The 16,197-nt window shown below is 49.0% G+C and overlaps 1 protein-coding gene across 3 annotated transcripts in view; it reads right to left on the reverse strand.

Moving 5' to 3' along the window:
• Positions 1–16,197, reverse strand: part of FRAS1 (Fraser extracellular matrix complex subunit 1) — a 282,626-nt gene that overhangs the window by 123,119 nt on the left and 143,310 nt on the right. For all 3 annotated transcript variants that reach the window (XM_077301093.1, XM_077301092.1, XM_077301091.1), the window contains exons 15-18: positions 11,390–11,530; positions 9,313–9,453; positions 7,709–7,882; positions 1,746–1,886 (exon numbers count right to left, since the gene is read on the reverse strand). In XM_077301093.1, the coding sequence (XP_077157208.1) occupies positions 1,746–1,886; positions 7,709–7,882; positions 9,313–9,453; positions 11,390–11,530 (597 nt within the window). The remainder of the gene's footprint in view (positions 1–1,745; positions 1,887–7,708; positions 7,883–9,312; positions 9,454–11,389; positions 11,531–16,197) is intronic.

Consider the following 16,197-nt stretch of genomic DNA (forward strand, 5'->3'; position numbering starts at 1 on the left):
GCAAAGGAGTGCAAAGGTTTGGGGCTAGCCACCACTGCCAACCTCCAAACAGGTGTTTCGTTCCTTCCCCACCAAACACACCCACACGCCTGTCACATCTCTGCCTCTCCTTTGTTCCCCCAGGGCAGCTTTCTCTGACTCCTATGTCTTCCTCTGCCAAGGCTACTCCACCGCAAAGCCCAATAAAACGTACAGAGATGCTTTTTAACAACCATAAGCACTCCCCGGTTGACCGTTGGAGTGCAGAACAGCTAATGAAGCCCTTTAAAAGCAACAAAAGAGGTGCTCATTACCAGCAAGAACGTCCCCCAGGCCCACAGCCATGTGTCACAATTGTGCAAACCATATGCGTTTCTCTCCCTCTCCACGTTGGTCAATTCTCTAGAGGGTAGGCACCCCCCCACCACCACCACCGCACACACACAGACACACACACACACACAGTCCCTCCTCTCCTCTGAAAAACAAATACAAATCTCCGTTGAAGAAGGGCTTCTGTTCTGCAAAAAGCTTCATCCACCTCGCTGATGCTCTGTGGCAGCAGAAGATGAAATCACAACAGGTATTGCGGTGGAAAGGCCCATAAAGTCACAGCCAGCTCATGCCGACCCCGCAGCCTTTTAAAGGCAAGAGCTTATGCCGTTGCCTTCCTCTGCATAGCAATTATGGACGTCCTTGGTGCTCTCTCATACAAGCGCTAGCTAGCCCCCCCTCCTCTCCTGCTTAGCCTCTGAGATCAGGCAAGCTTGGGGCATCCATGACACGGTCAGGAAGAGTATAGGGCTAAGGCAACCTTCCTCAACTTTTTTAATGTTGAGAAACCCCTGAAGCCTTCTTGAGGCTTTGTGAAACCCCAGAATATGGTTGGGAAGCAGAGCTGTGGACACGCCCACCTGGGGCCCCTCCCCTCCCCTCCCCACCCCCTCCAGGCCCACCATTGGCCATTTGGGGAGGGGAGGGTGGGCTGACAATATGGTCATATCACCCGATAAATGTTTAACACATTTTTTATATACATATACAAAATTAACTCCTGCCCATTTGGGAGACCCCTCCAGGGCCATCAAGAAGCAACAGGGATTCATGGAAGCCTGGGGAAAGGAAAACATTCAAGTAGGTTTGTTCAGATGGCTTTAGAGCAGCGATTCTCAGCCAGGGGTCCCGGACCCCTTTCACAGAGGTCACGGCAGGGCGAGCAGCTTGGCTGGGGGGGGGGGGTGCTGCTACTGTTGCTGCTCCTCCTGCAGGCGCCACACAACAGCCTTGCAGGGTAGATCAAGATAGAGCGTTCGTCTGTCTGGAGCAGCGGAAAAGAGCAAGATCGGCATGGTGGGACAAGAGGCAGAACTGAATGGAGAAACCCTGGAAAAAACCTAATTTATATACAATCCTGAACAATGGATCTTCACGCCATTGGTCAGTTTCAGTCTAATTTTTGTGAAAGAACACTTGCATCATTGTATGGTTGGGGTCACCACAACAGGAGGAACTGTATTAAAGGGTCGCGGCATTAGGAAGGCTGAGAATCATTACTGTAGACAGTGGCCATGTTGGTCTATAACAGCTAGACTGGAGTCCCAGGGCGCCTTACAATTTTTGAGGCATGAGAATCAAACCAGCAAAGGGATCGTTGACCCTCGAAAGCTCATCCCTCCCCAAATCTTGGTTGAATTAAAAAACATACTTGAATAAAAACCCCTTAAACGATCAAGGGTGAAACCGGACACTTAGCCGCATGGACTCACGATAGCAATGCGCCTCCCGATCGTGCCATCCCGCTGGGCACGCCGACAGGCACTGGCCGTTGTAGAGGACTTGGGAATGTGCACAGGCCGTGCAGTTCTCGGGATGCCTCTCGACACAGGAGGAACAAGAGGAGTGGCATTCTGCAAGGAAGACACAAGACGGGGGAAAGAACATTAGTGCGGTCAACAAGACTTACTTACCCAGCTTTGCTTTACTTAGCAGGTGAGAATTGCTGTGGTAGGACTCCCATCGCAGAAGCCCCAGGGCGCACGGGGCTGTTTGTCCCCAAAACATCATGGGGCAGTGACCCTGGCTTCAATCTCCATCCATCAACTGTATTAAAAAGGCAGTGTGGAGTAGTGGTTAGGATCTGGGGGGGCAGGGCTCTTGTTGCAAGGATAAAAGGAGGTGAGCAGAATTCCTCCTTAGAAGTATCTGTGGTCAACAGAACCAAGCATGGAGGAACTTCATAGGTGGTAAAGTTCTTTACACAGCTCAGACTCCTTTTCCAGGACTTACCAAATCGAGGCAGCGTCTCCCGGATCTCTCTGCCACCCATCTCACCAAAACTATTTGGAACGGTCTTCTGGTTTCAACGATGGGTGGTGGGCTATGCCATGAAGCTGTAGCTGACCCCATAGCGGTGGTCAGACGGTGGTTCTCCAGATGTCCATGGATTACAATTCCCATGAGCCCCTGGCAACAGCATGCCTGGAGATGTCACAGCATGCTGGCAGGGGCTCAGGGGAATTGTAGTCCATGGACATCTGGAGAGCCATAGCTTGGCCAGCCCTGCAGGTTTTTCAAGGCAAGAGACTAACAGAGGTGGCTTTCCTCTGCATAGCAACCTGGGATTTCCTTAGTGGTCTCCCCTCAAAAGACTCACCACGGCCAGCCCTGCTTAGGTTCTGAGATATGACAAGATGGGCAGATAGAGTGCTGTTTAAGGAAGCCATCACAACCTTCTAATTGACTTAAGCTTTATATTGGAGACTAAAGCCTGATGTCTCCTTCTGTATTAAGAAATGCTGTTTGCTATATAATCTTTCACCTACGATGGATCATAGGGGAAATGGTTTATAGAAGTATTCTTCCAGATGCGCTACAAAATGATGCTTGGACTAAGATTCTAGGTCACCGTCACGTCACATCCTCGATGGAAGAATGTTTGATATGCCCTGAGCCAAGAATGGAGGGTTGTTTAGAGAATCTGCTTTGCTTAGTATGAACTTGCTCACCCAGTAAACCTATGCCATGTCAAGGGCTCCAAATGATCTTGTAGAAGACTCTGAAGGAGTGGCAGTATTGCATTGGTCCAGACCTCTGAGTCAGCAAATGATGTAGACCAATCTTTCTCAACATATTTACCATTGAGGAACCCCCAAAACATTCTTCAGGCTTCAAGAAACCTCAGAAGTGGCGCGATTGTGCAGAATATGGTTGGGAAGCAGAGCTGTGTACATGCCTACCTTGGGCACCTCCCCTTCTTACCTCCCTCAGGGCCATTGGAGGGGGCAGGTCAACATGATCATATGGTGATATCACCCAATAAACATTCAACAATTTTAAAAATATATATAACAAATTAAATAACTCTCACCCATTCAGAAAACCCTTTTAGGGATATCAAGAAACCCCCAAACTTTCACAAAACCCTGGTAGATATTTTAAATTCAGTGTCACCCTCTATTCTTTGCAAAGGTTCATGATGAACAAGAGTTCCCTGTGTTTTTTCTTCTTTTTGCTGCAGCTAAAATAAAAAAAAATGTATGCTAAAGTTTTCCAGTGTGGTATGTTTTGGGGTAATTCATGCTAGGCAAGGATCCTTGGCCCAAGGCCAGTAGGGCTACCCTGGACCAGGGGTCCCCAACCCTCGGTCCGCGGCCCGGTACCGGGCCACAAAGGCCATCATACCGGGCTGCCAGCGGCCGTGCCTGCCTCCCCCCCTGCAGCGAGAGGGGGGGAAGAGGCTGGTGCGGCAGCCGGCGTGAGCCGGCGCGGCAGCCGGCGCACCAGCAACGCAAACGCGCACTCGCGGAACTGCCGCGCGTGCGCGTTTGCGCCCCCTGGTGGCCAAAACGGGCATGCGTGGCAACTCTCCACATGCATGTTAGCGCCACCTGGTGGCCAAAACACACATGCGCAGCAATTGGGCATGCACGTTTATGAGCAACTGCGGCAGCCATGCCGTTGGCTCTCCCCCACCCCTGGAGGCGGTCCCCGACCAGAAGAAGGTTGGGGACCGCTACCCTGGACCATCCAATTCAGCGCTCTGGTTCCAACAAGCTCTTCTAAATTCTAACAAATGACACTTAAACCAATTTTGTCTTCTGCATATTTCTCCTTCAAAGGCAAATCTGTTTGCTAGGGAGCCACATTTGGGAGACAAATGCTGAATTGGTGCTTTTCGGAAAGACAATCTGAGGCAGAACATTCGGCTGATTAACAGAAGACCCTTGAGGGCCACAAAAGCCAAACTACCTTCGTAAAGGCCTCTCTCCCAATAAACGTCGACAAAAACGAATACACGGCACACAACAAACCCACTTTTCACTACTCAGTCATTTCCAAGCAATGTGTTAGGCTGGATGAAAAACGAAAGCCAGTCCGGTCAGCAGAATCTCTTCTTCGGTGCTGGCCTGCAGAGGTAACCCTCTAACAAATGTCCAGTCTCCTTAAAGGTTTATTGAACTGTTGAGCGCTTATTCAGAGGGGCTCTTCTCCCCCTTCCTTTCTCCTTTCCATCACTTGTAAAACTATAATTTCTCTCCTGCACTGCACAGGCCTGAGCAGCTATAAACCAAGTGCAAGGATCGCAAAGAAGCACCTAACCACAAAGGCCGAATGCCTAGAAGCAACAGGCAGGCTCGAAACCTGCAGGTACTCACCAATTTAACGTGGTCCATATTAGACGACATACCCCTGGGCATGTGCAGAGGGTTGTTTTTGTTTTCGCCTGACTCCAATTCCTGCTTTGTACCCTAAACATCCTCCTGACCTAGCCAAATTTCACATGTCGGAAAAAATATAAACTGCTGCCACCTGGGTCTTGAGGTCACCAGGGTCACCTCCATGCACTTCTGAAACACGAGATATAGCCCTGACCTGGCTAGCCAGAAACTGTCAGATCGCAGAAGCTAAGTAGGGTCAGCTCCAGTTAGTCCTAGTGTGGGCGTCCATTGCGGAATACCAGGGTTGTAATGCAGAGGCCCGCTGGAGAAAATGGATTGAGGGGTGGACACTATGACATCGTACCACACTGAGGTCCCCATCCTGCCCAAATCTCCAGGACAGGAATTTCTAACCAGGGTTCTGGGATTGGGCAAGAGCTCCTGGGCCTTTCCCAGCAGTTCGGATGGCCCCTGATATCACTAGACCTCACTGGAGCCCACTTTCCCTGTTTCTCTACAGGCCTAGTTTCTTTCTCCATCATGGAAATGGTAAATGATCAATGAATTGATTGGCTGGCTCCTGCATCTTACTTCCATGCCTGCTTCCCTGAAGGGGCACATCACCACTTCCAGGGTTTCTCAAAGCCTGAAAAATATTTCAGGGGTTCCTCCATGGTCAAAATATTGAAAAGGGTTGCTCTAGGAGTTTATGGATCTGGAAAACCAACCCTTTCCTCCCTTGCCAGGACGGAGAGCTGGCAAGTCTAATGGCAGAAAGTTACCAACCGCCGTTAAAACCAGCTTTTGAAAGCTGACGCAGAAGAAGGCTAACAACAAGGCTTCCTTCACTTTGGAGGTTCCTTCGTGCTGCCTACGGGATGCCATGGGGCGGATTTAAATATATACGGGGCAGGAAGTGCCAAAAAACCCACTGACAGAATACAGTGCTTCTACAGGCTCTCATTCACACTGCAAAAGCCGGGCTTCGTTAACACGCCCGAGATCCATAGCTCAGGCAAGCTGCTGCGTTTGCATGCTAATTAAGCAGGTGTGCTAATTAGGCAAGGTAATTAAGCACCTAGACGAGGAACGACGAGAAGCACCAGCAAGCCGGTCAGCATTTTGCCAAGGCGCAACAATAAGGAAAAGCTGGCAGAGCTGCACTTTGGACGCCAAACCCTGTCCTTCTGCTGGGACCGAAACTAAATTGGGAATACTTGGAAAGCCCAACCTACAAGCATTTATTTTTGTTGTTTTTCAAACCTATCCCCTTCTCTTAAAGAGCTCAGAGAAGAATAGATGGATTACCTCCCATTCGTTTTATCCCTGCAACACACCCCTGAGGTCGGTTAGCCAAACTTTGTTTGTTTGTATAATTATTGGATTTATTACCCGCCGCTCTTGTTAAACATCCCACAGCAGGTTACAATAACAATAAAAAAACCCAATACATAACCATTACAAATCCAATAGTCCATATTATAAAATATCCTGGCAGAAAGCAAATTAAAGAGATCCGCCCCCCCAGCTCTCCCCCCACTAAAACCTTCCCCAGCGTCTCAGGGGGAGAAACTCTCCAGGGGTGTCAGTCCTCACTCTAAATCTCCCATTCAGTATAGAATATCAATGGATCCCTCCCCATATGTACGACCTGCCGTGGGTGGACAGAATTAGGGAAGCTTTGCTGATCTGGCTGGAACAGTCTTTGGGGTGATGATTGCTGCCATCTTGGGCTGATTTTTTAGTTTGTATAATTGGGGCTTTATGGGGTTTTAATGTTGTATTTTTACATGTAAACTGCCCCGAGACGACTTACCTTGAGGGGCAATAGAGAAGTTTGAAAATTAATAAATAAGTAGAATAGAATAGAATATGGAGTTGTAGAGGGGCCTCTTGAATAAGGTGACCAGATTGTCCCACTTTTGGAGGGACATCTGGGGGCACCTAGCAAATGGTACTTACATTGCAAGCAATATCTGTAAACCGCCCGTGGCGCCGCGGGCGCCACGGTCTAAATAAAGCAGTAAGGGGTCCTGGGGCGGGATGAGTCCGGGATGAGGAAGGGTCCAGATTGGACCCTTCCTCATGACAGACAATCGGAGGGACCAATCGGCAGGCGCGAAGCGCCTGCCGATTGGTCCCTCCGATTCCCAGCCCCAGGAACTGAGAGCCGCGCGAAGCGCCTCTCGCCGCGTCAGGCCTCCGGGCAGGGAGTCCCCGGCAGCCGCGCACAGCGCGACTGCCGGGGGCTCCCTGCCTGACGCAGCCAACGAGCCCCGCAGCCCGCCGCCGAGTCGCTGACCGCCCCGAAGCCGGTGGGGCCATCAGCCCAACAGTACAGCCGCTTCTGCTGCTCCACGGAGGTAGGCTGCTCCACGGAGCGGGGGGGGGGGAAACGCCGGGGACTCCCTGCCTGACGCGGCCAACGAGCCCCGCAGCCCGCCGCCGAGTCGCTGACCGCCCCGAAGCCGGTGGGGCCGTCAGCCCAACAGTACAGCCGCTTCTGCTGCTCCACGGAGGTAGGCTGCTCCACGGAGCGGGGGGGGGGGGGGATAACTGCTAGCGCCCATTGCATTTCAATCTGCAATGGGCTATATTTCTAGTATATATATATTACAATACTATATTTATTTATTTATTATATTTATATACCGCCCTCCCCGAAGGCTCAGGGAGGTTTACAGGGAACAAGAAAAGATACAGATAACAAATTTTGCGTTCTATGAAACTTTTTGTTGCTCCATATAGACCAAATTTTTAATCAAGAACTCCCCTCAGTCAATCGTGTCCCGCTTTACCAAGGTTAAAATCAGGTCACCTTACCCTTGAACTGTCCTCAACCAAAGACCTGGCAGAAGAGATCCGTTTTACAGGCCCAGCGGAACTGCAAAAGCAGTCTTTGTTCCTGTTAGGACCATGTCACTGGCCAACCAAATAACAAGTAATACTAGAACAGGAAGAAAGTGCCTCTGCTTTTCATTGTTATAGTAGCTTGCGGAATCTGGGTTTCCAAGGCCATCCCACACATGCTTATCAGGACCGAGGTATGAAGTTTTCACCATGGGCTTTACCTCTGCATACGCCGTCATTACTGAGGTAGAAGTGAGCTTTGCACCGGGATAGGCAGGCACCAACGAGTGTCCCACCGAGGTTCTCTTCTGGCTGCAGGCTTTCCTCTGGCTTTACACACCGGGTGCAGTGTAAATGTTCTGGGCCAACACACTCACGGCATGATGGATGGCAGCCTGCGTAACGAGAAAGGGACTGTGAAACCTCCCAGAAAAAGCTGTGCAATTTCCATAGAATGAGAAAAGCTTTTGACAGTTCCGAAAATATCCCAAAACAGGTCTCCCCGTCTTGGTGCCTCAACTTGGAAGCCCCTACTAGCCGGCCATCACTGAGGGGTCGGGGCTCAGGGTTCCCCCTGGGACCAGTTTTAAGTGAGCACCATGGGGCTGATTTGTCGCCTCCATAGGAGTTTTTAATGAGTGTTTTATGAGGCTGGGAGTTCAATCCCAGCAGCTGGCTGAAGGTCAACTCAGCCTTCCATCCTTCCGAGGTCGGTAAAATGAGTATCCAGCTTGCTGGGGATAAACGATAATGACTGGGGAAGGCACTGGCAAACCACCCGTATTGAGTCTGCCATGAAAACACTAGAGGGTCAGACATGACCCGATGCTTGCACAGGGGATACCTTTACCTTAATGAGTCAATATTGTATTTTATTGAGGGATTTAGTGTGACCCGCTGCAAGCCAACTTGCTAAGACCAGCGGGATATAAATCATATGGATGGATGGATGGATGGATGGATGGATGGATGGATGGATGGAGAGAGAGAGACAGACAGACAGACAGACAGACAGAGACAGAGACAGAGACAGAGACAGAGACAGAGACAGAGACAGAGACAGAGACAGAGACAGAGACAGAGACAGAGACAAAGACAGAGACAGAGACAGAGATAGAGGCAGGCAGGCAGGCAGACATTGTTATTCCGGTGGCAGCTGCCAATATCACACTGTTTTTCTATTCTCCCCCACTCTCCTCTTTCCCAGTGCATTTTTAACAATTGCTCCTCCTGTCCTCTGCACTTCCCCTGTACATGTACGTGTTTGTGGCTCTGCCTCCAAGATGACCATTTTCTGGTTATGCCTATGAACCTGTTTCAAAATGTTGGAGACCCCCTGCCTAGAATGGTGGAGAAATATAACACCGGGTAGCTGCTTCCAGTGGCTGATTTTAAGGAGCCTCCAAATCTGTTTAGCAGTGAGTCAGTCTAATGGCCCATCTATCCTAGTCCTGTCTGTTCACACTAGCAGCAGCAGTACTTCTAGATCAAGGTGTTTCCCTAGCACCTGCTACCTGAGATGCTTTAACTGGAGATGCCAGGGGAAGAACCTGGGGCTTGTGTATGCAAAGCTCAGAACCAGGCTCTTCCCCATAATTCAGTATTCCTCCCCACTCCCCCCTACCCTTGAGCACTTATTCTTTGTGTAACTGTCCAAACGCTCTCAATGTCACACAATTACAGATGCGTAGATGCATCATAAAAAGATAAGACTCATTGGCAAAGACAATAATACTAAGAAAAGTCAAAGGCAGCAGGAGGAGAGGAAGGCTCAATATCAGAGGTTTCTTTGACAGGCGTCAGCAAAAGGCAAATTCTGGGTTACCTTTGCAAACAGTGTGATCCCGGTAGAAGCCCTGGCCACAATCTGCCAGGCACTGACCCTGACGCAGGGCCAGAGGATAAGCACACGAAGTGCACTGAGCAGAGAGGGGACCAGTGCAGCTGGCACACGAACTGTGACAACCTGAAAGAGGAACAAAAAGGGGATGTGATAAAGAATGTGTTCTCTAGCACAGTTCTATACCATCCTTCCTCCCAAAAGGATGTGGACAAAGTTGAGAGGGTTCAGAGGAGAGCGATGAGGATGATCCAGGGCCTGGGGACCAAGCCCTCTGAGGAAAGACTTTTTCTTCATTTCCTTGCTAAGCCAAAAAGCTTGGACAGAACATGTGTATTCTTTTATTCCTTTATTCAATTTTCTTATATTTTGAACTCTGAGTGCCCCAAAGTCTCATTCACACACACTGGCCCCACTCTTGCTGGTAGAAGGGTAGCAAGATGCCCTTAGGGCCCTTAAATGGCAAAGCAGGTACGGTGTTAGATATATGGGTCTCTCTGGCAGGAGATACTCCTAAGAGTCATGGATTTGCTGGTTATCCATGTTGCAATTGACAATGAGACTCTTCTAACATCTTTGGGGTGCTATCAGAAGGAAGAGGGGAGGGCTTATGAGCTAATTCCTTCAGAGGGAATAGGAGAGAGCCCAGTTTTTACCAATTCAGGACATTTTAAATGTCTAAACTATCAGAAATTTGGGGAACAGTCCTATGGTGAGTAGTGGAAATGACACCAGATTCCGAAGGTCTGGAAATAGCCAGACAGGGTGGACCACTTTTCACCACTGTTCTGTACGACCTTTCCACCCAAACTGGGCTCCCAAGATGGCAAATGTCCTACCCTTACAAAATTTCAATATTTAAGACATAAAAACAACATTTGAAATACAGTATATATAAAATTTTGAAACAACTCAATACGAACATAAGAAGTAGCCTATTGGAACAGAACATTAATTAGTCTAGCCCAGCCTCCTGTCTCACACAGTGGCCAACCAGTTCCTCTGGAGACCCAACAACATGGCACAAAGGCTAGGGCCATTGATTGATCTATCCTCCACGATAAATAAAAGAGTAAAAGCCTATCAACCTGTTTCTGGTGGGAGGAGCAAGAGAAATGTCCAGACAAACTGGAGCATGTCCAGAGGATGGTGACAAAGATGGTGAGGGGTTTGGAGACCAAGACGTATGAAGAAAGGTTGGGGGAGCTTGGTCTGTTTAGCCTGGAGAGGAGGTGACTGAGAGGGGATCTGATAACCATATTCAAGTATTTAAAAGGGTAAGGGACCAGAACCAATGGGATGAAATTAATTCAAAAGAAATTCCGTCTCAACATCCAGAAGAAGTTCCTGACAGAGCGGTTTCTCAGTGGAACAGGATTCCTCGCAAAGTGGTGGGTTCTCCATCTTTGGAGATTTTTTAAACGGAGGCTGGAGAGCCATCTGACGTAGAGGCTGATTCTGTGAAGGTTCAAGGGGGTGGCAGGTTACAGTGGAGGAGCGATTGGGATGTGAGTGTCCTGCATAGTGCAGGGGGTTGGACTAGATGACCCAGGAGGTCCCTTTCAAATCTATGATTCTATCATTCTAGGTGGAAATTACATTTCCAGACATGATGACACATCCACCTGAAGACCAGGATGGGATGCAGGCATGGTGGACAATCCTGTAGCTGTCCCTGAAAACTCCAGCGAGGACAACCAGCCTGATTCACTTATTCCACATGAAGGTTTCAACCAGATGGGACATTGCACATCTGGACCCTCCCCCTGGAGCTCCTAGTGATGCCAGCCTGAGGCAGGATTTCCATCAAGAACTTAAAGACACAAAGACCCACATAACCCGGCTGGGGCTTAATGAGGGCTCTTTGTTCCCAGTATCCAGATTGGAATCAACAGCTATATATCTTGTGAAGCTATAAAGACCAACTTGCCCTTAAAATCTGCTTTGGTTTTACAAAAGGCCCAATAAAACCCCTTTCTTTTTTTACAAGAACTTTTAAAACGTCTCTAAAAGGTCACCGGAAAGGTTCCAGCAGAAAGCATCATGCTAAAAGTGCCCTTACCTCTGCATCTCCGAGAACTATCTGCATAGTAACTATGGGGACATTCCAACACGCAGTCTCCACCATGTAGAACTCTGTCGGAAGCACAGGTTAAACATCTGGGGTGGTCTGAGTAGCACGTTTCACAGGTTTCATTGCAAGCTAGAAGACGGTAATTCCGTTCGTGAAATGCAAGGGAGGGGAAAGAGAAGCATACCAATAAATAAATTGTATGTTGTTTTTTCACCTCTCTTCTGTGCCACCTTTCCACCCAAATAGGGCTCCCAAGGAGGCAAACGTCTAAACCTTACAAAATATCAATATTTAAGACAAAAAAAACAGCATTTGAAATACAGAAAGAGCTCCCAGAAGAGCTACGGGCCCTGCCGGAGTTGTCAGCTTTCCGCAGGGCCTGCAAGATGGAGCTCTTCCGCCAGGTGTATGGTTGAGGCCAGAGCGGAACCTGGCATGGTCAGCTGAGGATCTCTAAGCTGAAGCCAGTTAGGTTCCTCACTCCTAGATAGATAGACTCATGCTGAACGGGGGGAGTGGGTTTATATTTTATTGTCCGCCATCTTGATACCATGTCGCCGTTCTAAATTTGTCTTGACGCATTATTTTAGGGGATTTCATTGTATTTTATAGTTTTTGTAAACCGCCGCGAGACATTGGAGAGCGGTGGTATATAAATATAAATAAATAAATATAAATAAGTATATATAAAATATTGAAACAATTCAATAAGAACACAAGAAGAAGCCTATTGGATAAGAACAGTAATCAGTCTAGTCCAGCCTCCTGTCTCACTCAGTGGCCAACCAGTTCCTCTGGAGACCCACAACAGGGCACAAAGGCCAAGGCCTTCCCATGATATGAACAAAAGAAGAGCCCTGCTGGATCAGACCAGTGGTCTATCTCAGGGGTAGTCAACCTGTAATCCTCCAGATGTCCATGGACTACAGATGTCCAGTGGTCTATCTCAGGGGTAGCCAACCTGTGGTCCTCCAGATGTCCATGGACTACAATTCCCATGAGCCCCTGCCAGCATTTGCTGGCAGGAACTCATGGGAATTGTAGTCCATGGACATCTGGAGGACCACAGGTTGGCTACCCCTGGTCTATCTAGTCAACTGGGGGTCCACCAAAACAATATAGAGGCCAAGGTCTTCCTCTGAAGTTGTCTCCAAAAACTGGGGGCGACCATCTCTGAACATGAAGATTCCCCTTAGCCAAAGGCTAGCTGCCACTGATTGATCTATCCTCCACGATAAATAAAACAGTAAAAGCTGCTCAACACAACACAACCCACACATAAAGTGGGATTCACTGCTCCAGACACCTGCCGCTCCCTCACCCCCTGGAGGATGGCAACGTGACTTTAAAATGTCGGGAAATTATCCAGGCAACACCCAGAAAAGGGCTCACGTGCGATGTGAATCCAAACGTTACACTCTGGCAGGGTTTGATTAAACCTCAGAAATCATGAATCGGCTCAGGCTTTCGCAGCTGGAATCAACTGGTTGTTGAGGATTTTCCGGCCTGTGAGGCCAAAGTCCGGAAGTTTTGGTCCCTCGCATAAAAAATACCCAGCCATTGTCCACCCATTCCACACTTTGGTATTGGAGAGATTCCCTTTGTGCCATGTCTTCCTCTGAAGCTGATTGGAAATTGGTGAAATAACATGGACTATCAGACCAAGCCCTATGAAGATAGGTTGAGGGACTTAGGAATGTTCAGCCTGGAGAAAAGGAGGTTAAGAGGGGACATGATAGCCCCTTTAAGTATTTGAAAGGTTGTCACTTGGAGGAGGGCAGGATGCTGTTTCTGTTGGCTGCAGAGGAGAGGACACGCAGTAATGGGTTTAAACTACAAGTACAACGATATAGGCTAGATATCAGGAAAAAGTTTTTCACAGTCAGAGTAGTTCAGCAGTGGAATAGGCTGCCTAAGGAGGTGGTGAGCTCCCCCTCACTGGCAATCTTCAAGCAAAGGTTGGATACACACTTTTCTTGGATGCTTTAGGATGCTTAGGGCTGATCCTGCGTTGAGCAGGGGGTTGGACTAGATGGCCTGCATGGCCCCTTCCAACTCTATGATTCTATGATTCTATGACCATAACCACCCAGCCCGGAAATCCCCAAAACCACTCAGAAATCAGGATTTTGGTGAGAGGCTTGAATGCAGCCACAAGGTTGCACGCATCCCGAAACATTCTCCAGCAGTTTGATTTCTCCCCCTCATTTGCTTCCTCATTTGCTTTCCTCCCACATCTCCCACCCCCACATTTGATGCCTTTAATCTGCATGCTGCTGAAATACTACGCTACAGGAAATGAACTGTTGACAAGGTTTGCGTCTGCGTTGGGGTTGTTCCCCCCCCCCTTGCATATTTAGGGTTTGTCAGACTCGTTTTCTTTTCACTCTTATTGCCGCTGGAAAAGCAAAACCACATCCTGTCTTCCAGCATCTCTGATTTTTTGGCATTTAGGACGAAACGTTTATACTATGGGATGCATGTGGTTTATGAAACGTGAACACCCAAATACGATGGTGTTTACTTCTTTGCCTAAATTAGGCTTCCCAAAGAGAAAAAGAAGAGTTGGTTCTTATAGGCTGCTTTTCTCTACCCGAAGGAGGCTCAAAGTGGCTTACATTCACCTTCCCTTTCCTCTCCCCACAACAGACACCCTGTGAGGGAGGGGAGGCTGAGAGAGCCCTGATATTACTGAAGAAAGAAAAGAGTTGGTTCTTATATGCCGCTTTTCCCTACCCGAAGGAGGCTCAAAGTGGCTTACAGTCGCCTTCCCTTTCCTCTCCCCACAACAGACACCCTGTGAGGGAGGTGAGGCTGAGAGAGCCCTGAGATTACTGAAGAAGAAGAAGAAGAGTTGGTTCTTATATGCCGCTTTTCCCTACCCGAAGGAGGCTCAAAGTGGCTTACAGTCGCCTTCCCTTTCCTCTCCCCACAACAGACACCCTGTGAGGGAGGTGAGGCTGAGAGAGCCCTGAGATTACTGAAGAAGAAGAAGAAGAGTTGGTTCTTATATGCCGCTTTTCCCTACCTGAAGGAGTCTCAAAGCGGCTTCCATTCGCCTTCCCTTTCCTCTCCCCACAACAGACACCCTGTGAGGGAGGTGAGGCTGAGAGAGCCCTGATATTCCTGCTCGGTCAGAACAGCTTTATCAGTGCTGTGGGTCACCCAGCTAGCTGCATGTGGGGGAGCGGGGAATCAAACCTGGCTCACCAGATTAGAAGTCCGCACTCCTGACCACTACACCAAGCTGGCTCTCTGCACCAAGCTGGAAAACTTAATGGGGGGGGGGGGTGTTGCGAATATTTTGGGATTTTCTTGTCAAAACGAGCCAACCTTTTAAGCAAACTCTACTCCTGTGCCTTGAATGGAAAAACTGTACACATGAAATTTTTCTTGTCCCTTTCTCTCCTTGCTGAGAAAGCCTTCACCAGCTTAATTATGGTACGGCAGCAGGGTTGCCAGCTCCAGGTTAAGAAATTCCTGGAGATTTGGGGGTGGAGCCTGGGGAGGGTGGAGCCTGGGGAGGGTGGAGCCTGGGAGGGGATAATCCTATCAAACTGGCCCTGCAAAGAAGTCATTTTCTCCAGGGGGACTGATCTCTGTCATCTGGAGGCCATTTGCAGTTCCAGCTCCAGTCACTCCCTGGAGGTGTTCTGAATGTCATCTCCAAACAAGTCCTGTACGTTGGAAACCTTAGAAAAACTGGGAAGACATCTGGATCCTTGACACCAGCACAAATCCAGCGTGGTAAGCAATTGCTACATGCAGGTGGGAGACAGGCAAGAGGCTGCGATAAATTTCCTTGGAGTGGTTAGAGTAAACGCAGGGCTTCTGTGAACATATGAAGTGGCCGTCTGCTGAGCTGTGCTGCTGATTTATCGGCCCCAGCACTGTCTGCAATTGACTAGCAATCGCTCTCCGAGGTCCTTCTCCCAGTTTGGCTTTCTTTTTAAACTAGAGGTTTCAGGTAAGGGATTTGGAGGGGGTGGTTTCCATACGCAGTATGTTTCTAGAGGGACAGTCATAACCTGAGAGGCACACAGGACTCTGCAGGGTAGGCAGGCCCCTGCTGGGAAAGGAGAATCTCCCACCTCCTGTGGCCGTACCCTGACAAATATTTTAAATATTTAAAAGGCTGCCATGTAGAGGATGGAGCAGAGTTGTTCTCTCTTGCCCCAGAGGGACGGACCAGAATAATATGGGAAGAAATTAATTCAAAAGAAATTCCGTCTAAACATCAGGAAGAACTTCCTAACAGTCAGAGCGGTTTCTCAGTGGAGCAGGCTTCCTCGGGAGGTGGTGGGTTTTCTATCTTTGGAGATTTTTAAACAGAGTCTGGATAGCCATCTGACGGACAAGCTGATTCTGTGAAGGCTTAAGGGGGTGGCAGGTGAGAGTGGATGAGCGGGAAGGTTGTGAGTGTCCTGCATAGTGCAGGGGGTTGGACTAGATGACCCAGGAGGTCCCTTCCAACTCTATGATTCTATGATTCTATGCCGCTGCTCAACTGGCCAGCACCAAGGAAATGGGGTCAGGATGGGCCGGATGTCAGCAGCTGTGTTGCAGCTAGGGATGCCAGCCTCCAGATGGGACCTGGAGAATTAGGTCTCATCTCCAGACTACAGAGATCAGTTCCCCTGGAGAAAATGGATGCTTTGGAGGGCAGAATCTGTGGCGTTGTAACCCACTGAGGTCCCTGTCCTCCCCAGGATCAATCCCCAAATAGCCATAAGTATACCATTTGGGAGTCAGGGGGGTACCTGGAACCCCAAGTTGCAGTGAATCGACATCACCCC

Source organism: Paroedura picta, chromosome 10 (genome assembly GCF_049243985.1).
Source record: "Paroedura picta isolate Pp20150507F chromosome 10, Ppicta_v3.0, whole genome shotgun sequence".
Lineage (NCBI taxonomy): Eukaryota > Metazoa > Chordata > Lepidosauria > Squamata > Gekkonidae > Paroedura > Paroedura picta.